This window comes from Syzygium oleosum, unplaced genomic scaffold (assembly GCF_021117445.2).
Source record: "Syzygium oleosum isolate NSW1041296 unplaced genomic scaffold, Sole_v2.1 Sole_v2.13, whole genome shotgun sequence".
In the NCBI taxonomy this organism is placed as follows: Eukaryota; Viridiplantae; Streptophyta; class Magnoliopsida; order Myrtales; family Myrtaceae; genus Syzygium; species Syzygium oleosum.
Genome location: NW_026607497.1, coordinates 5,833,894 through 5,856,635, shown reverse-complemented (window position 1 = coordinate 5,856,635; position 22,742 = coordinate 5,833,894). Strand labels below are relative to the sequence as shown.

At 39.5% G+C, this 22,742-nt stretch overlaps 2 protein-coding genes across 3 annotated transcripts; one reads left to right on the top strand and one right to left on the bottom strand.

The window, feature by feature from the left end:
• Positions 1-2,809: 2,809 nt before the first annotated feature.
• On the top strand, positions 2,810-5,596 carry LOC115675072 (membrane-anchored ubiquitin-fold protein 6). 2 transcript variants are annotated; one of them, XM_056317295.1, is made up of 4 exons: positions 2,810-3,186; positions 3,290-3,448; positions 4,082-4,252; positions 5,251-5,596. In XM_056317295.1, exons 1-4 carry the CDS (start codon positions 3,183-3,185, stop codon positions 5,304-5,306), a joined length of 390 nt encoding a protein of 129 aa, XP_056173270.1. In that variant the 5' UTR covers positions 2,810-3,182; the 3' UTR covers positions 5,307-5,596. The 2 variants fall into 2 exon arrangements, with proteins under 2 accessions (XP_056173270.1, XP_030453542.1); XM_030597682.2 differs by having other exon boundaries at positions 2,811-3,096; positions 3,286-3,448.
• Positions 5,597-6,938: 1,342 nt separating this feature from the next.
• Positions 6,939-18,362, bottom strand: LOC115675071 (protein MLP1). Its single transcript, XM_030597679.2, has 11 exons — positions 17,608-18,362; positions 16,291-16,428; positions 15,743-15,943; positions 15,432-15,554; positions 15,204-15,241; positions 14,994-15,117; positions 8,754-13,967; positions 8,443-8,598; positions 8,228-8,329; positions 8,003-8,145; positions 6,939-7,587 (listed from the first exon to the last, which is right to left on the bottom strand). Exons 2-11 carry the CDS (start codon positions 16,366-16,368, stop codon positions 7,302-7,304), a joined length of 6,465 nt encoding a protein of 2,154 aa, XP_030453539.1. The 5' UTR covers positions 16,369-16,428; positions 17,608-18,362; the 3' UTR covers positions 6,939-7,301.
• Between the last annotated feature and the right edge of the window lie 4,380 nt (positions 18,363-22,742).

Here is a 22,742-nt window from a genome sequence, read left to right as displayed (position 1 = left end):
AAAATCCCAATCGCCGTTTGAACCGCCATATTGGCTAAATCTAGTCAAATAGCAATTACGATGCAAGAGATTATGAGTACTCGACGTGCAAGTACGATTCTAGTGGCATTAACCCAAATTGATAATCGATATATCGTTCCACTATGAAATCAAATGGCTCATCACAAAAGTAAATGTATCATACTCAAATCTTTTTTTATATGGTTAATGAAAGTTTGATTCGATTGACTTAATAACATTATTGGTTCTTGATTTTTGTGGATATACCATGGAACATAGCCGTGGAGAATCGATGCGGCTAATTTCGTGTTAGGCATCAACCATGATTAAATCCACTTAATCATTCTTTAAAACATATTCATTTGAGAGAATCCATTGAAATTCCCCATCCACAATAATAATCTCAAAAGGTTTCGATTCTTTTCTTGCATGCTGATAAAAATATAAAGAGCTCGAGAATACTTGTGTCTGTTCCAACGTCACTATCCGAAATTTGGTTTGTCTACTTGCAAGCAATCCGAGCCCCACCTTCCACCTATTTTATTCTCCAATTTGTGCCCTTTTTTTTAAAAAGAAAAAAGTCTTAATTAAAAGTGGTGATTAATTTTATACAAAATGTGATTCCCATGATTATATATTGGAATAGTTATTTGATGGTTGGTAGACACATAGTCGTTTCATTTAGACCATAAGGATTCAATTGTTAGAAGAAGAAATGGTATTTACATAATATTTTTTTTAGAATGTTGTTCATATTTGATTGTGTGAGAGTGAGAGGGAAAAAAATGAAACATGAAGATCAAATTCCTAGTCATTGTACAAATTATTAAAGGTGTATTTCAGTCCGATCCTTATTCGAGAGAACTTCCTATAAGCATCCATGATCAGTAGGTTAATAATTACAGACATCACTTACATGCAAACTTAACTAAATATAAACGTGAGTTAAGGCCATATTTGTAATTCAGTAATTAACAAATTAGGCAAACGAAGTTTCCTCCAATCATGAAGGGAGAAAAGTATGATCCGAATTATTATATACTTATAAATTAAATGGATTTCGTATTCAGGTCACCGAACTTTCATTACAGTCACCAAGTACACTAAACTTTTCAATTTTTGCAATTAAACACACTTGAGCCAGAACCTAGCGAATTTTTTGGGCGGATTTTAATTTTTTGGCGAGATTATCCCAAAATTTAAAAATAAAAAAACTTCGTGGGACAAATTAACATTTGGTTGACGAAGCGTGCGGGCAAGAGCATTGTGCTTGAGTATAAAAGACGCTGAAAGAAGTAATTCCAATTTTTTTTATAAAAATACGAATTTAATCCTCTTATTAATTTAATTTATTTATTAAAATGAATTCAAAGGGCAGGTAGGAGACGCAAATTCATAGAAATTAGGTGCCGTCACGGACCAATTCCCACATAAAAATAATTAATTAACGTTGTCTAATTCAGCGCAGGCTTCTAAACACCAATTCAATATTAAATATTTTATGGATTATTTTAATGAATTTAACCAAAAAAAAGGAATAGGAAAAGGAAATGTTCTATGCTTTGTCGACTGGTATAAGAGGCAACATTTCCGATTTTAGCCAAGTAAATTAATGTGATTCTCGTTGAATTTGAACCCCGAAAAAGGCTATTTTAATAGAAGATGGGATAATTACAGGCATCATGCATCTTTGAATTCCCTCCAAATATTCGATCGAGTCTCTAAACTTTCTTTTATTTTTAATTGGTTTCGCGAATCATGTTGTTTTTTTGTGCGATTTGATCGTTCGTTTATAAAATTCTAATGCGGCTATTAAAGGCTTTACCGACAAATTACATGATTAATATAAACGTTAAAAGCTAAAGCAAAACAAAATGAAAATATTATAAGAAAAAAAAGAAACAAAAATTGAAAAGAAGAGCAAAACAACGAATCTCGCCTTGGCTGCAGCAAGGGTCAATTGCTAGCCCGAGCGAGACGGTGAGGGTGAGAGCCTCACCTCCATAGAGACATCCGATGGCAGCGACGGTTAACCTGGTAATCTACGTACACATTAGCATTTCGGTTTACATATTTTATCAGAAAGGACCAACTTGGAAAAATAAAATTAAAAGTTCCTATCCTTCAATATCTTTTTTTTATCATAACCATAGTAGTAAATGATATAAAATGTACTAATTTCATTCAAAAAATGTTAATTTTTATTTTCTCAAGGGATATTGACACAAACAGTCCTTGAACTTTAGCCCAATGTGCAATGTGGTCCTTGAACTTTTAATTTGTTCAATGCAGTCCCTGAACTTTAGCCAAATGTTCAATGTGGTCCCTGAACTTTTAATTTATTTAATGTGGTCTCTGAACTTTTGGTACACGTACAATGTAGTCCCTGAACAATATGAAAATGTTCAATATAGTCCATGAACTCGAATTAATGAAAGGACTACATGGAACATTACATGTATGTACAAAAATTTCAGGGATAACATTGAACAAATTAAAAGTTCAAGGGCTACATTGAACATTGGGTTAAAATTCAGAGATCACATTGAATAAATTAAAAATTCAGAGATCATATTACACATTGAGTTCAAGTTATAGTTCAAAGACTATTGATATCATTTTCCCTTGATTGGATTATGAATTACGGAGTCCGTAATTGCCAAATGGTTTCACAAGAATGGTGGTTGGTATGGTAAATAAGGCAAAGTACGGGGGCGTTTCCGTAAAAAGCGTCGCTGTCTACGTGATTAGATTTTTTTTTTTTACCTTGTTTTTTTCTGTTAGATTCAGGTAAGAACCGATCCCCACTTTGATAGTTTCCATTTGAGTTTCTCTCTCTCTCTCTCTCTCTCTCTCTAGCCAAAGCAAATTCTCCTTCTTCTTCTTCTTCTTCTTCTTCGTTCTGCGAGCTCATCTTCAAGCTCTCGCCGGCCGCCCTCGCCGCTGCCCCTCTCGATCAGACCACCGGCCGCCGGCCGCCGTCGGATCTGAGGAATCCGAACCAGCATCGCGACCGATCCCCACGCGGCTCCGGGGGGGAGAGAGAAATCCGTGCCGAAATCCGGCTCCCGATCGCCGGCTCCGGGCTCTTCTCCGGTAAATCGATATCGATTCCGACCGAGAATTTCATCTGTTTCTTAGACGGAGAGATTTCTACGGTAGTGTCTCGAGTGGATGAGTGGATGAGTGATCGGTGTTGATTTGCGGAAACGCGACTTGGAGGAAGGATTTTTTGGGGATTGACGTGGTGCGGAGATTTTGATTTTTGTTCTGGCGGTTTTGTAGGGAGGAGTGTCTTTTTTTTTTTTATTTGATGAGATGGATGGCGAAGGCTCGATCGAGATCAAGTTCAGGCTCGCGGATGGCAGCGACATTGGCCCCAGCAGATACAGCCCGGCTATGACGGTGGCCTCGCTCAAGGAGAAAGTGGTCGCTCACTGGCCTCGAGGTTGGTTTCGATTTCCAGACCGTGTAATCTGATCTTTTGCGATCTTTCTCGCGAGTGCCGTCGCTTTCGTACTGTTGCATCCGATATCTTTCATGTGTCGTTAGCCGCATTCGTGTGTTTTTAGTTTCCATAGCTTTATTGTGCGGGGTAAGATAGCCAATGATTGATGAATGTTTTAGCTTATTTGAACCGGCCAGAGTTGCCGTTTTTAGTATGTTTTAGGTCGAAGGGATCTCTTGATGGTATCGAATGCGGTAAATTAGTATCACAGATGTGATTATATGCAACTAAGTAGAAATTGGATTTTGTGTCGAAAGTGTCCTGCAATGGCGATATTCATGGTCCCCAAAGTCGATGGAAGCATCATGCTGTGCATCAATCCTGATTAGAATATCTGTACCTTCTTAAGTTAAATATTCCGGTATAATTTGCTGTTTCGTTTGCTTTTATATCTTAATATCCTGAGAATCGCGGCTATGCTACTCTTCTGTAAATTCTCTGGGGCTGAAGTGGTATCTTCTGTGAAGTTGGAATTGGGGGGAGCTGTCAGATTACGTGCTTAACAATGAGATGAGAGTTACTTACTTGAATGGTGAATGAGTTTCTTTTAATGTATACTGTTTCTATTGGTAGACAAAGAAAACGGTCCGAAGACATTGAACGATGTAAAGCTTATTCACGCTGGAAAGATACTGGAAAACAACAAGACACTTGCTGAGTCCAGACTTCAAGTCGGTGAACTTCCAGGGGGTGTCATCACTATGCATGTTGTTGTGCGTCCCCCTAATCCAGACAAAAAGAATGGTAAAAATAAACCTTTATTCTGTTCTATGTTTAACTTTAAGTGAATTTTCTCAGCACATGTGACATGTTTATTAAAGAACATGTTTATGATTATAACACCCCAACTCCCACACCAAATCGAAGATTGGTGGTGATGTAATTCTTAAGTATAGACCCTCACCCAAAAAGTTCACCACTATCTTGAGTACTGCTTAGCTCACGGAGTAGTCATAGTGGTATTGACCTTTTTGAGAGGGTCTTCATTTAAGCATCGCATCACAAGTTCTCTTTCATCCGATGTGTGTGGTTACAGGTTGCACGTGACACTACTGGTTCTACAAAATAGTTTTCATGGTTTGGCAATAATGGTGACAAAAACCCATTGTTTCCTCCTATCACCGTATCTTTCAAAATTGGTTCTGTCATGTCATGGTAGCATTAGGTTTGTTAGGATGCATTTTCAAAGGGCTTTGTCACTCTTAAATCACAAGATTCTCCTTTATCTCTTACCCTTCAAAACCATCTTCTGTTGCATGGTTGAAGCATATCGTTGGCTATTTAATCATCAGATGAAGATGAAGAAGTTCCTGTAACTTAGTTTATATGCTATTTCTCTTCTTTTACACATCCTCCCAAAGCGCATGAAAAAGAGTTCTTGTCATACTCTTCCTAGAAAGGTCTGGTGAATATAGCAATACTCAATTATTCAGGTTCACAGAATTATACTGATAGCAACTTCACCATCACATTTCATGCATGACTTGTGTACAAGCAAACTTCCTACTGCTACAATGAGACTCTGACACTTTGACTCCACTTTCATGGAAGAAAATAGTCCTTATCATTAAAACACTATTCTATTGGCGCCTAAGTGTTATCTTTTATATTTTAGCCAAAAAAAAAAAGTGTTATCTTTTACAGTGTTATTCTTCCATCTGCTAGTATCATCTATAGGAAACAAGAACAAGTTTACTATGTCGATGCGGAAGGGAAATGACTTTCAATATGCTTTATTTCAGAGAAGTTGCAGAACGAGTCTATGGGGAAAACTGGGTGTTCATGCTCAATTTTGTAGCTCCAGGTAACAGAGTCGACATCTTCATGGCTCGGTGTTGCTTCACACATTGTCAAGTTAGGGCTGCTACTTGCTAAGTTGCTCTTGGAATCGTTGTAAGAATGAGTGCATCGACAAATCTTCTTGAAAAAAAAAAAAGAGTAATTCTTGCTGTAACAGTGTATAAAATCCTGAAGTGAAAATTTGTTGGATTGTTTATACAGGCAAAATTTGTTGTAGAGTTGTGAGTGATGTAATCAGCACAATTTGAGTGTATAAAGAGATTTCCAATGAATGTTTACTTCCAAAGAGATTGTTATTCTAGCCAAGGATGAGAGGGAAGATGGCTACTGTGCACTGTTCAGGCATAGCAACCCCCCCTCTTGCATGAAGATACACGTACATGTACATTTGTTATAAAATGGAAAATGGTTTCGGCTTGTTCTACGATTTCCTAGTGATAATAAGGGCGAACCGACATTATTTCTGCTGTGAATGATGAAACCTGGAACGACTTCTTCAAAGATGACAAGGCTTACAAGATCTTGAAGAGATAACTGTACACAAGAAAAATGGGGTTGAATTCATTAATATCAAGGATGTGGATACAATCTCTTATTTGAAAAGTCGATTACAAGTGTATCTCTGATTCTCTCTTCACTTAAACGTTTCATCCAAGTGTCTGAGCTATTGATCTCAAACCAAACAATGGGAAGCTTGATTTCTTGAAAATATCCGGGGCTTTGAAGCTTGATCCGGTAGAAATGCGATGAACGGTTACAAAGACTATAGGGCTTGAAAGCGTAATCCAACGAAAGTGTCAACGAAAACGACGAGGCTTTTGGAAGAGTCATACAGCAAAACTTCAACGAAGATGACTAGTCTTGCAAGGTGATCTGACGAGACTTTAGTATAACTTGACGAAAACTGCAGGGCTTTGTAAGCATGATCTAACGAAACTTCGATGTATGTTGAGACAGAGCTTGGAAGCTTTGATTTGGCAAAACTTCGCTACATGCTGACGAAGACGATGGGATCTAGAAGCTTGATCCGACAAGACTTATTCGCGTTTCACGTTTGTGTATTTGAAATTCGAACATGTGATCTTGCTCTTCGAGGTCAAGAGTAGTCGTATACATTAGAGAGCTCTTAATGTTTCTCTCAAATGCATTCTTCGAGTTATCCGTATATACGATGTTGAAAAAAGAAGCCATGTATCTAATTGACATACGATATCATCTCGCATTTGTATTCTTAACAAGTGTACCTCGGAAGATACCAAAACATTCTTGAGTTGCATGCATATGACTGCTATGGAATCCAACTTATCAGATGACGAAGAATAATACGAACAGTAGGGTAATTGGTCAGTATATATATCCAGAAAACATCGCAACATCAACATCTTCTCAAATGTATTTTCGCGGTCAAGCAATCGATTATTACTTGATTAAATCAAACAGCAAGTGAGATATTTTGTTCCTTTCGGAAATTTCCATGTCAACGACGCTGTCACAAAGGAACTACGGACTTACTATGGCTCCCACTACTAAGCTCAGATGCATTGACGCAGAGCAAGCACAGCCCCTGTATCATAGTGCAGACATAGCCAAGAATCAGTAAACAGATTCAGAATGCAAAGCGACCGGAGAATTGGAGAGATCGACTTTGTCAATCAACGAATTTGATCACTGTACATAAATTAAGGCATTACAGGTGTATAGGGTCAGAGGTTTCATTGTCACAAGTATCTATATCTATGTGCTCTGATAATAGTTACAGTATCATCCTCCAATAGGCACGTATATACACCAAAGAGTGGCGGCGGCGGCAGCTTAGAGCTCGATATCCCACACCTATCTCACAAAACTCCGAGCACCTTGGCTGTGTAATGTTTATCCATTGCCGATTAAGGCACCTACGCGTTCTTGCAGATCGTGGTAGGAGCACGGCCAGTTAGACGTTCACCTGGAATATGACCAGGAATAAGGAAATCGGAGGTTTCTTCCACTTTGGCTATGAGGAGGAATGATTTCCTATGGACGCTGACGATGAGCGATTCAAATTAGCGGCCTTTCTGGACGACCGGACGCACTTCAGAGTCATCATGAGTTTCTGTCTTTCTCCTTCAACCTCGGCAAATTGAAGGCTTAATTGAGAGTAGCGTTCGTGCATTTCTTTTAGCTCGCCTTCCACAGCTGCGTACTTTCCCTTTATCTCCAGCATGTCTTTGATCAGCTCATTGATGTCTCTAAAGCTCTTGAATATTGCTTCCTCACCACTGTGTTGTCTTAAGAAAGAGCTGCATAACAGAAATCACGGACCCATTCACAAATTGTTACCTCTCGTCAGCAGCATTTTATGTTGCGACTCCCATTTACTATTCTATAAAGTTTAACCGTGTCTCATCTCAGTAAGAAATAACCGCGTGTCTAAGCTGTAATGCAAGTGTGGCTGAATCGAAGATCCACTATGATGATGCACTGAGGGATTGTTCAAAATGCATCGCCATGTGAAATGATCATAAGATGAAGCAAATTCCCAGGAATATAGGATTGATAGGATAATTAGCATTTTTATAATCAACATATTCCACTGGACCCCAGTCAAAAACCTTCGATGTTTGTTCTAGATGAGTGATGAGCTTCACAAAAAGCACGAAAAGACATTCCAACTGATGACCCTCACATGCCAGTTAATCTAATGACAAAAGGTACCTTTGGAATTGGATTGTCGATTTTTTCTTTGCCTGCAATGCTTCAGCTAGTTCAATTTCTAAAGCAAGTACTCTTTCTAAAGCGTTGCCGCCGCCTGAGATCTCATTGAACAAAGGAAATTTGCTGCCCAGTTCTTCATTTGCCTGAGACAAGGGGAAAAATGAAAGTGTGAGTTCGATTAGTCGAAACAGGCTTCTTAGGAAGATGAAGGATGCAAAGAAGTACCTTATCTAATCGCATTAATTCCCTCTGCAATTCTGGAAACTTTGGATCAGCAAAATGATCATCTTGAGAAAGAAGCCAATTCTCATTTTTCATCTTTTCCAACTGCAAGACAAGGAAAAGAATTGGATCGGCAACAACCAGAATCATAGTGTTTGTTAGCTGATATGTCCACAAGAACATCTTTGCGGGCCAAATATTCAGAGCGTATCACCTACCTCTTTGCTTAAATTGTCCATGCTTGACTTTAAAACTTGTACTTTGAATTGATCATGAAGGAGATCAAGATCCTTTCTGTCACTGTGCAAAGCATTATCGCAATCGACTGGTGCAAGGTTTTGTATTCCATTTTCTCCTTTAGAGGTGAGAAGATCCTAAAGGAATGCGCAGAGTATTAGAGATCAACATACACACACCCCTGTGCACGCGTACACGCACAAGCACGCGGAGAGAGAGCAAGAGAGAGACCGGGGGATGATATATGATAAAAGTTCAAGCTCACAAATCAGATAGAAAAACGACATATAACCTGTTTAGATTGCATGCTCATGAGTCCACTTGCATGGGCATCTTCATGATCATGATTTGTGCATTCATCAGCTTCATCACGATTTAGTGATTTTGCAGAATGTAGAGTCCCTACAACCAGGTTATCGGGCATGCAATCCATCTGTGATTGATCAGCATCCTTCTCCAGAATCCTTGTAGGTGTTTTGGAACTCTCAAGAAGTTCCTTCACTAGTGTGAGTTCAGTGGCAATCTTAGTCTTCTCCTCGTTACATTCGAGCAAAGAAGCTTCAAGCTTTTGTTTTTCTTCTTTGCAGCACTCGAGGCTTATTAATGAGCATTCCATCTCCGCCTTCATACAGTCGAAAGCCATCGATTTCTCACGCTTCTCAGCAACTGCTGCTTGTAACTCAGACTCCAGTTCCAAGATCTTCACACCCAACTCTTCATTTTTCTTCATATTAGAAGCTTCAGATTTCTTTCTGCTTTCAACTTCGTCAACGGCATCCTGTAATTTCCAGAGCATTTCCTCGCTATGCTTCTTTGACATGGAAAGCTGTTGTTTCAGTTCTTGCAGCTTGGTTTCATACTGCTCCTTGATAAATGCAATTCTCAATGACTCTTGTACAGCATATGTTTGTCCATCAGTTTCTTTCTTTTCACGTGCCTGGAGAACCTCAGCATCAGCCTCATCTTTGAGCTCCTTCAAATGAATGGCCAAGCTTTTAAATTCTTCAGTCTTCATTACTTGTTCAGATAGCTTCTCAGTAAGCTCTTTACACTGCTTCTGCATCACAACGATTTCATCATTACATCGTTCTAGCAAAGTCAACTGAGAACTCTGTTCTTCTATCTTCCCTTCAAGCACCAGAAGTTTCACTTGCAGTTCCTCATTTACAAGCATTAACCCATCAATCTCTTCTTCAGAAAGCATCAACAGACTCTTGAGCATTTCAGCCTCGGAAGCATGCTTTCTCCTTTCCTCACGCACACTAGCATCCCAGTGTTGGTTTCTTTTTCTATATTCCTCAAGCTCTGCCGTTAGTTCATTATTGGCATCATAGAGTTTTCTATTTTGAGCAATTAAGTCTTCTAAGTTAGAGTTCAGGCAATCAAGACTTTCAGTATGCTTTCTTCTTTCCTCGCAGATGCTAGCATCCCTTGTTTCAAATCTTTTCTTATGTTCCTCAAGCTCAGCCATCAGAGCATTATTAGTCTCTCGAAGCTTCCTATACTGAGCAACCGAGGCTTCCAAGTCAGATCTTAGGGACTCAATACTGTCATCATGCTTCCTTCTTTCTTCACTAATACTAGCACCCAACATTTCATTCATCTTCCCGTGTTCCTCTAGCTCAGCTTTCAGGCCATTATTAGTACCTTCAAGTACTCTATTCTGAGCAATGGAGGCTTCCAAATCAGATTTTAGGGACTCAAGACTTTCAGCATGCTTTCTCCTTTCCTCACAAATACCAGCTTCCAACATTGCATTTGTATTCCTGTGTTCCTCAAGCTCAGCCTTCAGAATGCCAATAGTATCATGAAGCACTCTACTTTCAGCAATGCATGCTTCTAAATCAGATCTCAGGGACTCGATACTGTCAGCATGCTCCCTTCTTTCCACACAAATACTAGTTTCCCAAGATTCACTTCTTTGTCTGTGTTCTTCGGTCTCAGCCTTCAGGACATTATGAGTATCATGGAGTAATCTGTTTTGAGCAATCGAAGCATCTAAATCAGATTTCAAGGACTCAAGACTTTCAGCATGCTTCCTCCTCTCCTCGCAGATACTAGCATCCAACGTCTCATCTCTCTTCCTGTGCTCCTCGAGCTCAGTCATCAGAACCTTATTAACATCGTGCAATTCTCTGGTCTGAGCAATTGAGGCTTCTAAATCAGATCTCAGGGACTCAAGACGTGTCAACAACTTCATGCTTTCTTCGACATGATGTGCCTCATTTGCAAGACAGCAACTGAGTCTCGATTCAAGGCCAAGATTCTTCTGCTGTAACATCTCAAGGTACCTATCTGAGCACTGAAGCTGCTGGACAAAATCTTGAATCCCCATCTCATACTGAACTCTAGTGAAAATTAACTGGATATCTGCAGATATCAAGAATTCGTGCATTTCAAACAACCGATTTTCCAATTCAGCAACAGAAGAAGATTCTTCACGGGAAACTTTTAGACATTTTTCACTATGCAAGAGGAGATCACCAACTCTTGAATTCTCCAGCTCTAAATTCGAAATTAATTGCCTCAGATGGAGCAGTTCATCTCTCTGTTCGTCAAGACTAAGCAACTGGCAGTGCTTCTCATTCAATTCGGAGGTAAGATCAGATATATTGATCTCTAATTTTTCTATGTAGCTTCTCTGATTATGCAACTCCGTCTCCTGAGATTGCAAGTTTTCTCTCAATTCGGAAACCTCCAATTCCAGCTGAGAAGATGTTTCAGTTTTACTCTGTAGAGATGCCATCAAAGCATGATTTTCCTTGGTACATTCAGCTATAATCAACTTACTTTGTCCAAGTTCCTCACTTATGCTTTCTAGTGCCAGGAATTTCTGAGAAAGATCTTCATTCCTTGATATAAGCTGTTCAAGCTCAAGTTCCAACCGCCAAAGATCAGCAAGAGCTTCTTTCTGCCGCTGTTCATGTCTTTCTTCTGCTTCTGAGCTCGATCCGAGTCTGTTAGCAAGAGCCTCAACTTCTATTTGCAGCTTCTGCACCAATGAGTTTGACATGCTTAGTTTATCTAGCATAACGCGTAAGTCATGGCCAAATTTCTCTTTCACAGAGAAGATATTAGATTCAGATGTACTTAAGGAAGCTACAGCTACATTTCTTTCCGTTTCTAAAGCTTTTCTCTCTTCCATGACTTGTAAATATTTATCACGTGCACTCTGCTGAATGTCTGCCAATTTTGACACAATATTGTTTAGATACCCGGATTCAGTGTCCTGGTGGTCTGATTCTCTAAGCAGCAATTCCCCATCAAAGTTCATGTCATGACACATTAACATATCTTGCAAATTGTGGACGGTGTTCTGCAGATATTCCTTCGCAGATGCCACCTCCTCAATTTTCTGTTTGAGAGTTTGCAACTCTCCCTGCAGAGCGGCCTTTTCAGTTCTAAGTATCGCAGAATCCTCGACTTCCTTTCTCAGTTGATCTGCCAATTCAATTCTCTCTGCATCACTGGTCTCAAATTTGTGTCTATAACTTCTACATTCAGTCATCAAGGACTCCAACTCCCTAATTTTCTGTTCAAGGGAATGGTTTTCAAAGGTTATGGTCTGTAAATTTGATTCCAACATTTGATTCTGGACAGTCATTTCGTTGTACTTTAGAGAGAAAGCTTCCTTGCAATCACTTAGGGATCGAACCTCATTCATAACACTTTCCAGCTTTCGTGTCAATACATCTTTGGATTCCGTCACCAGCTCCAACTGCCTTGTGAGTTTATCTACCCTGTTCTTTGTTACTGTAATATCACTACTTGCTTCACGCAAAGTTTCCCGCAAAGTCTTGGAAAACACATCTAAATAGATTATCTCAAAATTTGCATCACAAACTTCCTCTTCAACCTTCTGGTAAAGTTCTTCCTGCAAATGCAAGGATCTTCTTAAGTCGTCTAGAAGGATATCTCCACGCACTTGTTGTTTCTTTTGCACTATAGACATATTCGGACGTTGCAAAAGCTTGGTTGCATGAACATCCCCTGGGTCCGGCTTCTGATTCTGCAAATTTTCAGTCACTCCTTGAAAGCCTTGTGGTGCGGAATCTTCGAATGCTTTCTTGATGAGATTCTCATTAGCTTCATACATGGATGAAACCTGCCCAGAGAGCAGCTCGAGATCCTTCTGCAATTGGTTGACCGCAATTGAATAATTTAACCGAGCCCTTTTGAGTGCAGCCTCTGCAGTGGCAGCTCTTCTCTCAAGCTCTTTATTAAGTAAATCTAACTCGCGCTTCTCTTCTGTAAATCTCAGCAGCTGTTCATTCATATCCTGGCGCATTCTATCCATCTCCGCATTAGCTGTAGAAACAGCGTATAAGCAAGCAGTATGCTCATTTCTAAGATTCTGCAGTTCTCCCAGCATATGCCTCTGATTTCCCTCAAGCTCCTGAACGAGAGCTTCGTAATGACATTCCATCTGGTCCATCTTCTGAGTGAGGCTCTCCCTTTCAGCTTTTGACTCGTCCAGCTCTCTTAAAAGTTCAACTATTCTGTCTTTCATTGGATCAGTGACATCAGCAGGACTGGGGTCATGAGATAGGCCCGATACGCTAAGATGATGAAGCATGCTTTCAGGTTGATACAAGTCTGTACCGAACTCAATCTGGGATACAAGTTTCTTGCTCTCATTTATACTCAAATCTCCAACCTGCTTTAGGGCACCTCCTTCTGGGGGTGCAAAGCTGATTCTAGAAACGGCCTGTCCAGTTCCTTGCTTGAGATCCTGCAGCATAACGAGCAAGGCCTCCAAGTCAGATCCCAGAAATCTGAAGTCCCTGTCATGAAGTCCCAAGCACGTCTTATTCTGAAGCTCTCTGATCTTATCCTCCATAAGAAGAAGTCCTCTAAAGCATCTAAGCTTTAGATCTTGATCCTGGTCCAATCCAACCATGTCTCTTCCAACATAAGGTGAGCTTAAGTTATCAATCTTCAGCATCTCAATTTGAGCTTTGAATTTCGAACATTCAGATTTCAGCACAGCCACCTCCCGCGCCAGATTTTCTCCAGAAGCCATCTCAGCAGCAAGCTGCTGAGCAAACTTCTGTGCTTCACCGCCTAAATTGTCAGCATGACTTTGTAAAGAGCTTACCTCTGATTTCAGTTCGTGAAGAGATGACTCGGCTGCTTCCAGGCTTCCTCTAAGTCGGTTATTTTCCTCATATGTAATTGCCAAGTCATTCTCTGCAGAATAATCTGAACCCCAGCCATGAACCCAGTCACTGGTCCCAACATGCCTCTGATCTGAAGGGTCGGCTTTTCCCGGCCGAGGGCTTTGACTGAGGGAAAGCCCACCCAAATCACCAGACACGGTACTCTTAATGCTGTCTATTTCATGTGCACTTGATGTATCATGTTTCTCTGCATATAAAGATCCTGAGGTATTTGAAGAGCCATCTAACCCAATGGGCGAATCCGCATGCTCTTCATTCAGAACCATCTCTTCTTCATTTGACAGAAGCTCTCTAGATTCATGTTTGAATCTGACCCTTGCATAGTCCTGTCATCATAAAAGATCACCGAACAAAACACTAATCAAGGAACAAAACCTTAGAAACTAATCACGATAATCTGACTAGAAGACAGGTAAAGAGGCTTTAGGAGAGAGAAAATGAATTCAGGATGCGCGGAAGCTAAATGTGTAGAATCTTCCCAACATTAGCACATTTTGCAAATAGCTACCAACAAAAACAGCAGAAGTTTTTCATCATCTTCAAGGAGGCTAAACATGGCCTAGGCCATGGTCCTATCTAAGAGGCTGCGGGTTAACAATGCACCTTTGTCGTGGTTTAAGGAACGTATATAAAAGGAAATCACCCCTATAAACACAAGCTCTAAGCGTATACAAAAGAATGTGAGCACAAATCTAGTTTAGAATAAAATCAAGACTTCTGTTATCTACAAAATAAATTTTCAATACAACAAAAGCTTAGTAAATGACATGCTAAAGAAATAAAACAAAGAGGTCATTCCTCACAGTATGCAGGACGGTATAATAAAAAAAATTGACCCTGGGATCACAGATGATCAGTGTATTATGAACATACTAATCTAATTATTACAGAGATGATAAGGCACAGCATCGAGTCCCGATTTACAGCCTCCTATGTCTCATGTTGCTGGGCTACAACTTTGTAAACTAGAATTTTATGCAAATAGTAGATGACATAAAACTTGAAACAAGTTTGATGTCCAGATATCAATCATGACGTCAAGTGAGAACCCCGAATTGATGAATCCTCAGACATGTGAACAAACATCACTTGATTTGTAGCTTATAGTCCATTCTTAAATCAATAACGATTGTTACAAGAAATCATCACTAGTTTTTCGTTCTTTTTTTAATTTTATAAGACGAAGAACTTGTCCATTATTGACTACGACCATATAATACTTTCAAGAACTTATATTATCCTACTGTGCATCAGCCGTAATTTTATACAAAACAATCAGATGAGAGTATGATTATTGGGAAATACAACCGTATATGAACCAATAGGAGACCTGTCAATATAATAAAGCTCACCGTATGTTCACTAACAATCTCTTCAGATGATGACAGTCTTCCACTAACAGATTCACTTCGACCATTTTGGTCAGAAGTAGTCAGCAGGCCCCTCTCTCTGAGCTCCCTTTGCTGTTCAAACTCTCTGAAAATTATAAAGCAGCACAAAATGGCATAAGGTGGTGGAAACAGACAAAATGCTCTAGAATTTTGTAGTGTTAAGTGAGTTACCTGAAACCAGTTTTAGAAGTAAGCAGCTGTATCGTAACCTGCATTACAAAAAATTCAGCACATAACGAGATGCACATTCTTAGAGAGAACCCTCATTAAGATCAAAATGGAGACAAAGTATTCGGTGAAACGAACATGAAATTACTTAAGGCATTCAGCATCTAAAATTAAAAAACCATTCAGAACCAGCAATACTGGAGAGCTCAGATATATCGTGACAATCCTTACATGTAATATAGCTCCAGAGTCACATCCCCGAAGAGACAGCGAAACAGAAGAAGGCTTTAGAGCATCAGCATAATCAGAAAGATTGATCGTGGCCTCACCAAGGAGGCTAGACCTCGAAGAACCCTGACGTCAAGAAATTTCAGTAAAAAGGCAAAGTTAGGCACAAGGAACACAGGACTGGAGACGCTATATCTACAAATCGCAGTATCTATAATTGGTGCATTAAATAGGTTCAGGATGGGGGAGCTTAAGGGATGAGTGGTCTTGATGACTAGAAGGTTAAGAATTTATAACACGGATGGAAACTTTACCATTGCCACAACAAGTTTGTATGGCTTTTCATCATATTGTCTTGTTCTAATGTCTTGAAGAAGCCTCGTAGTTTCATAGATGGGATCCGCCCATTTGCAGGTGCCATTTCTCACATTAGCCTTTGTTGTCTTAGCTGTTGCCTTTCCAGAATCAGCTGGAATAAATGATATAAACAATTTGTCCCATCCAGTTTGAGGAATCTGGACATGGAAAACATGATTATTTGTTACAGTCAATGCAGAAGTTACCCTCAAGCTATACATTGTTGGCATTCATTAACTGGTACTTCGTGCATCATTGAGTATAAGACAAATTGGTATATATGCACCCGCGCGCGCATGGTGCGCGTTCATACACGCGCCCGCACAGATGATCATTAAGAATGAAGCCACAAAAAATAATTCAATGTATGAACTAACAGCTCAAAATTTACATTTTCTGGTAAAATTCATAAGAAGGTCAAAATAACATCTTAAATGAAATTGAAAAACTAACGAAAGGGATGCTAACATTAGTGACTAAATTCAGGTACTGTGAAGAAACGTACATGTGTGGCATGAAATTGAAGCCTAAAGACCACTTTCGTTTTTGTCTTCTCAGGCTTCCACTTGGAGATCCTTGACATCACTGAATGATCAATCAATCATTGGCAACAAGACATTAAGGTCCAGCTTTTGTTTCCTGCCTGTAAAGCCAATGCAATATGAATTGGTCATGTTATTCTAGAAATGAGTGAATGAATTTTCATGCAAGTACAGTTAACATGAAAACCATAAATCTAAGGGCAAAGTCGATGATAAAGCACTCACTGACAAAGAAGCAATGAACTTATGTTTCCTTCTTTTACATACTCACAGTAGAATCCAAAAAAAAAAAAAAAGAAGAAGAAGAAGAAGAAGGAAAATAAGAGAGTCGTGATCTTCATCTAAAAGTTCACTGGACAGAGACTAAAGATTAGTGAACCAACTTAGGCACCCATTCAATCTACCTAAAAAATATTGCCAACTCATGATTCTTCAATTTTGGGGCTCCTATCTAATATGAATTCAACTTGTTGTCAACAGCTGTAAGTAAGAAATGGAAGGTGGGCTAGTGTACCGCAGCTTCAGGTAGGAATCAAAAGAGACAGAGAGAGCCCTAATGGAGGAGTACCAAGAGCTTAAAAGGATCTAGTGGTAAAAGTCTGCAGAACCCATTGAGGTTGAAACACATCAAGCTGGCCAAAGAATCAAAACAAATCTCACTGGTAGTGACTGAAAGTTCAAATGCAAGATAGTGAGAAGCCAGAAAAATTGGGACTTCCAGACAAGACAAATGTAAGGGGAGTGGGGTGGGTAAGAGGCTGATGAGCCACAGAGCTGCTGATTCAAACTCCAAAATGTGACATAAACCATATACAGAGCTAAATTGTGACGGAAAGAAGGCTGCCATGAGCGACGAGCTGCTGATCCAAACTCCAAAATGCAAGATGGTCAGGATGAGTTCTTCGATTCACAAAATTACATTGCAACTGGGATATAGATATACATCGAATAACTAAGCTCAAAACAGTAAAAAGAACAGGCGAAGGAACATCACACGACCAAAAGCATAGCGACTTACTAACAAACTACCCAGTGAGATTCCAAAATGCACGCATTCAACCAAAAAACAAAAACGGCAAGATATTCAAATTATGTAAAATGCAGAAATTGGCAGCTCAGATCAAAGATAAAGATGACCTCCTCTCACTCAACCAAGCAGCGAAGACTCCCACATTTGACGAGATCGACGAATCTAGAAGCTCCAAGTCCAAGAAGATTCGAAACGAAAGGAAGCAGAGACCAAAGCAGAAGGAGAAAGAGAAGCTGAATCAGGCTCATACCTTGAATGAGGAGGCCGAGATCTTTACACCAAGCGCCAAAAGAGCCTGGATTTATAATTTAATCGCCCAGTGCTCAAGCAGAAGATTACCGGATCCGAACAGTATAGCCCGAAGCTCAGTTTTAACTTAGATTTTCACCTCCGAAGACGACAAAGCCAGAGACCCACTAAAGCAAAAAGGTTCAACAACCCGAGAGGTTCGAAGAAACGAATGCTCTTAACTCCGCAGCGCACTAGGACCCCAAGAGGCTGACACAGAGCAGAGAAGGGAAAAGCAAGATATAAAAACAAGACAAGAAAGACCTTATGTTTCCGACCAAATGTCGCAAAGCAAAGACGAACCCAGATGAAAATGCACGGGGGGCAAGAAGATAAAATGGAGGTCGGAGGCTGTTTTTCTTCTCTCTCTTTTTATTCCCCTTTCCTTTCTTAACCCCTCTGCAAAGGAATTCAGGGGCAACCCAAAAAAGAGGAAAAAGCGAGGAATTTGAAAAACCCAGCAATAATTGGACGCTCAACTCTTACGCCTCCGCAAGAAGACGCCAAAGATGGGGAAATGATAAAATAAAAAAAAATGATTCACCAGATTGGACAGCGGAATTGTCCGTGAGCTGGGAGGAGAGAACAGAGCGCATCAACAAAATTCAAAATAAATCTCGGAGAAACTTCGTTTAACTGCTGAGAGTATATTAAAGTTTTGTATTAATGTGGGTTGGAAACAAGAAAAGGCGAAAAAGGATGGACAAGAAAACGCTGGGGGTGGTTAGGTAGTACCTAGTGCTGGATCTGCAGCTGCTTAAGTTGAAAGGAAGAGCAAAGACAAGGGTATCTTTGAAACGAAGGGTTCTTGAAAACAGAGAGACAGACAGAGAGAGAGATTTCAGGGAGTGTGTGTGCGCAAGATTTTCTTTGTTTTTTTGGTTTTCCGGATCTTGCGAGGATTGTGGGTGGAGGGAGCGACCCACAAACCCTCATTGATTAGCAATGCTAATCGCGATTAAGGTTTGGTGATTAGTGAGGTGTGTGGGGGATTGGGAGGTGAGACATCAGCTTCCGGAGCTTTGAGGTTTCTTGATTATTACTAGATAATATTATAATTAATTAATTAGGGACAGGAAGGAGATGAGGAAAAGGGACGTCCCGCCAAAGCCAAAGCTTGCTGCCGCGACCACCTAAGCTGCTTAGCTTAAACACCATGCTTTGGTGGGGGTGGAATTACGTTTTTGCCCCCCCCCCCCAACCCTCCCTCTCTCTCTCTCTCTCTCTCTCTCGCCTTTGACTTTGACTGCATTTATGTGATTTGGTGAGCTGGGAGTCAGAGATTATGCAGAGATGGTTTCGATCTGTCATCAACTGCCACTTTAAAATACGGCAGAACTTCCGCATTATTACTACTAACAATGTGGTTACAACCTACATAGTACAAACAGTTAATGATAAGGGTATGGTACCGTTAAAAATCCCAAATTGATATCCTTCGAGGAGACATTTTACCTCAAATTTCAAGCCGATTTCAAAATAGTATCACCGCTGTTCATTTTACCCTGAATTAATTTTCGTTTCTTGAAATATCCCAAATCAATGCCCCTAATCCAAATTCGCCGTTGGCTAGCATTCCGCCTAATATCCCACTAGTACCACAACGTGTCGATAAACATGGCAAGCGACTGCAGCATGTATTGGCAAGTATGCATTTTTAACGGGATATTTGACGGAATGCTAATGGAGGGTGCATCTGGGTCAGGAGGAGAATCAATGTAAGCTTTTTTTTAAGAAAAGAAAATTAATCTAGGGTAAATATGCAATTGGTATATCGGTTTGTGATTTTTCATTTCACGATAATTAATTTGAGAGAAATGTTTTAGGGCATACCAATTTGAAATTTTTAATGACAATTAACCCTATTAATGAATATGGGTTTTTAACCCAGATATCAATATTCAAATAAGTTAATCATGTTCTGCTGACTATACTCCAATAATTGCCTTGTCTCATTCCACCTCGTATTTTTGCGGCTCTTTATCCGCTTTTCCCGTTTCTTTTCTTCTTCTCTTTTCTAATTGTTGGGGTTGACGAGTTGCCAAGTTGGACGACATCTTACTGCTAGGTGCATGTGATGTCAACATTTGATGGGAAAATTCGCCATATTAGCATTATAGAGAAAAAAAAAATTGGACATCATATATGTTTAGACAATGTGACCAATATAATTTAATGCATCAGTTATTCTATTTATGATTTATCCATTATTTCTGTCGGTCATAAAGATACACTTAGGCTCGTTACTTTGACTTGAAAAACAATAAAATCTATATATCTGATGGATGGTACGAATAATTTACAACATTTATAAGTTTTCCATATCGATGTACATTTAGTCTCACAAAAAAATTGAGCAAGAGACAGAGAGCTTCCGAAACTCGATGGAGGCCGGAACATTTGTAATAGACATATCAATATAATCGCGAATAATAAACTAATGGAATATTACGAACTGGATGCATAAAATTGATACGTTGGACAATAAGGGTTACGGCGTGGTTCTCTCGATCAAGAAAATCTTCAATATGTAAACTTTACTGCTACATCAATACAGAGTGAAATTCTAATCTACGTATGGGCGGTCTCCCTTTTTATCTTGCATTTTTTTTAGTAATTACATCAATACAAATTGAAGTTTTTCACACGTGAGTGCCCCCGACGGTGGAATTCGTATGCCGCCGGCGAGGGATGGTACTCTAACTAAAAGATTTGTAGCTGTCACGTACTGAAATTCTTACTCGTGATGTAAAATTGTTGGTGGGAAATATAGGAAATCTGGCAAAAGTCTTCTTACATGATAAAAGGAAACCCGTACTCCATGCAAAGAGTAATTGACGGGGTACGACCCAAAAGGAAAAAAAAACAAACAAATCGACGGGGGACCAAGGGCACTTCTGTAATTGAGCATTTGCCACCTCGGTCGGCTTGCTCATTTCGGCCCGCTCGGTCGGAGGATTCATCATCTCTCCCTTTTTCCGTCTAGACCGGGGAAAATCGTACAGATGGCCCATGGACTTTGGTATGATCAACTTTTAATTTATTTAATATGGTTTTCAAACTTTAACCAAATGTATAATGCAGTCCCTGAACTTTTAATTTATTCAATATGATTCGTGAACTTTTTGGACATGTTCAATTTAGTCGTTAAACTGTAAAAAAATGCTCAATGTGATCCTTGACTTTGAATTAATGGAAGGACAATATTAGATATTTTCATATAATTCGAGACCGCATTGAATATGTACCAGAAGTCCATGAATTACATTAAATAAATTAAAAGTTCATGAATTACATTGTATATCGGATTCATGAATCATTTATATCATTATCCCTCTGAATTATGTCGGACTGCGCGAATCCACGAATGTGGACCACTGAAACGGGTCATGGTTTCGCCCCCCGGATGGACCCATCGCACATGGGGTTCGTTCTGGTGGAGTCCCGGGCAAGATCACTTTCGAAACGGTGCGCGACCTGGCATCATCATTCGTCACGAGGTCGACAGCCAAGCGACCGGGGGCCCTTTAATCACGTGGACGATCCCCTCCAGTCACGTGCGCCTCACACGTGGGAGGGCATCGAGGAAGTAAGTACGTGGCCTTTTCGCTTCGGAAAAAAAGCATGTGTCCCCGTGAAGATCGGCATTTAACTATAAAATTATGAGTTTATGATGAGTGAACAGAAAGAGGAGGTGGGTCTCATCGCATTAGCAAAAGGCGATTTTGACATCGCACGAGATCTCCGGGGTCCTACTAATTTCCAACTAAACCTATTTTGTCTAGAAAGCCATTAAAAAAAGTAGCAATAATTAAATTGTGTTATAGGATTAGTAAATTGCGACACTACTTTCTATCATTGCTAGAGATCTTCCCATTGTAAAGTTCAATAACCATGGCATCATAGGATTGCCGGATTTCGTCAAAATAATCATATTTGTAAAGCGAAAAGGGACATTTTGATTGATATTTAAGGAGTCAATGCATTATAGATGTTTTATATCGAGCGTTGTTACTATAGTATTACTTTTAATCGTCCGTGTTAAATGGCCCGGCGTTATCGGCACGTAGCGCCAGATCATGATCCATATGCGCATGTATCGTGCTGCACATTTGTTGCGTGTATCGATTGAGGTATTTATTGATACGAGCCGAGTCGACGTGCGATATAATCGATGGCATTGAAAGAATTGATCGGTTAATATCAATTTCAATAATTAATTGGTATATCAGCAAGTGTCGCATGTAATGAAGTTGTCAATGGCACACGGTCGCCTCGATTTGGCACAATGTCTTCAATTGTGCGTACATCTATAACGTCACAGGGCGCAATCACGTCTATGCTACTCGACTCTAGTTGAGGAGGGAAGAGTAATATCACATGTTTGATATAAAACGATGAGTTTAAATGTATCGTGGATGAGTTTTGAAGTTCGAGCTATTTATAACAAGAGATGCGATTATTAAGATTGTGATTGACATTTGACCATAACAAAATCTTCGAACTTTGGAGAAAAGAAAAGGCAAAATTCTCAAGTTTAGTATACTTGATACCTAATTCTTATTTACAAAGGATAATAACATAAATAATCCTTGAATTTTGACTAAGTGTGTAATATCGTCCTTAAATTTTTAATTTATTTAATGCAGTCCCTGAACTTTAGTCTAATGTACAATATCGTCCATGAACTTTTAATTTGTTCAACGTGGTCATTGAACTTTTGATAAATATTTAAACGAGTTCCTAAACTATATGAAAATATCCAATATCATCCTTCCACTAATTCAAGTTTAGGGACAACATTGAACATTTTCATATAGTCTAAAGATTAAATTGAACTTGTACCAAAAGTTCAAAAATCATATCGTACAAATTAAAAGTTCAATGACGACATTGCGCATTAAACTAAAGTTCAGGGACAGCACTGAACAAATTAAAAGTTTAGAGACAACTTTGCAAATTGGACTAAAGTTCATGAATCATTTATGTCATTTTCCCTATTTACAAAAGTGCTCATTTTCACAATTTCTTTTTATGACTAAAGGGGCGGGGGTGCTCATTTCCCAATTGTCTCAATTAGGGAGAAGCAAAAGGGAA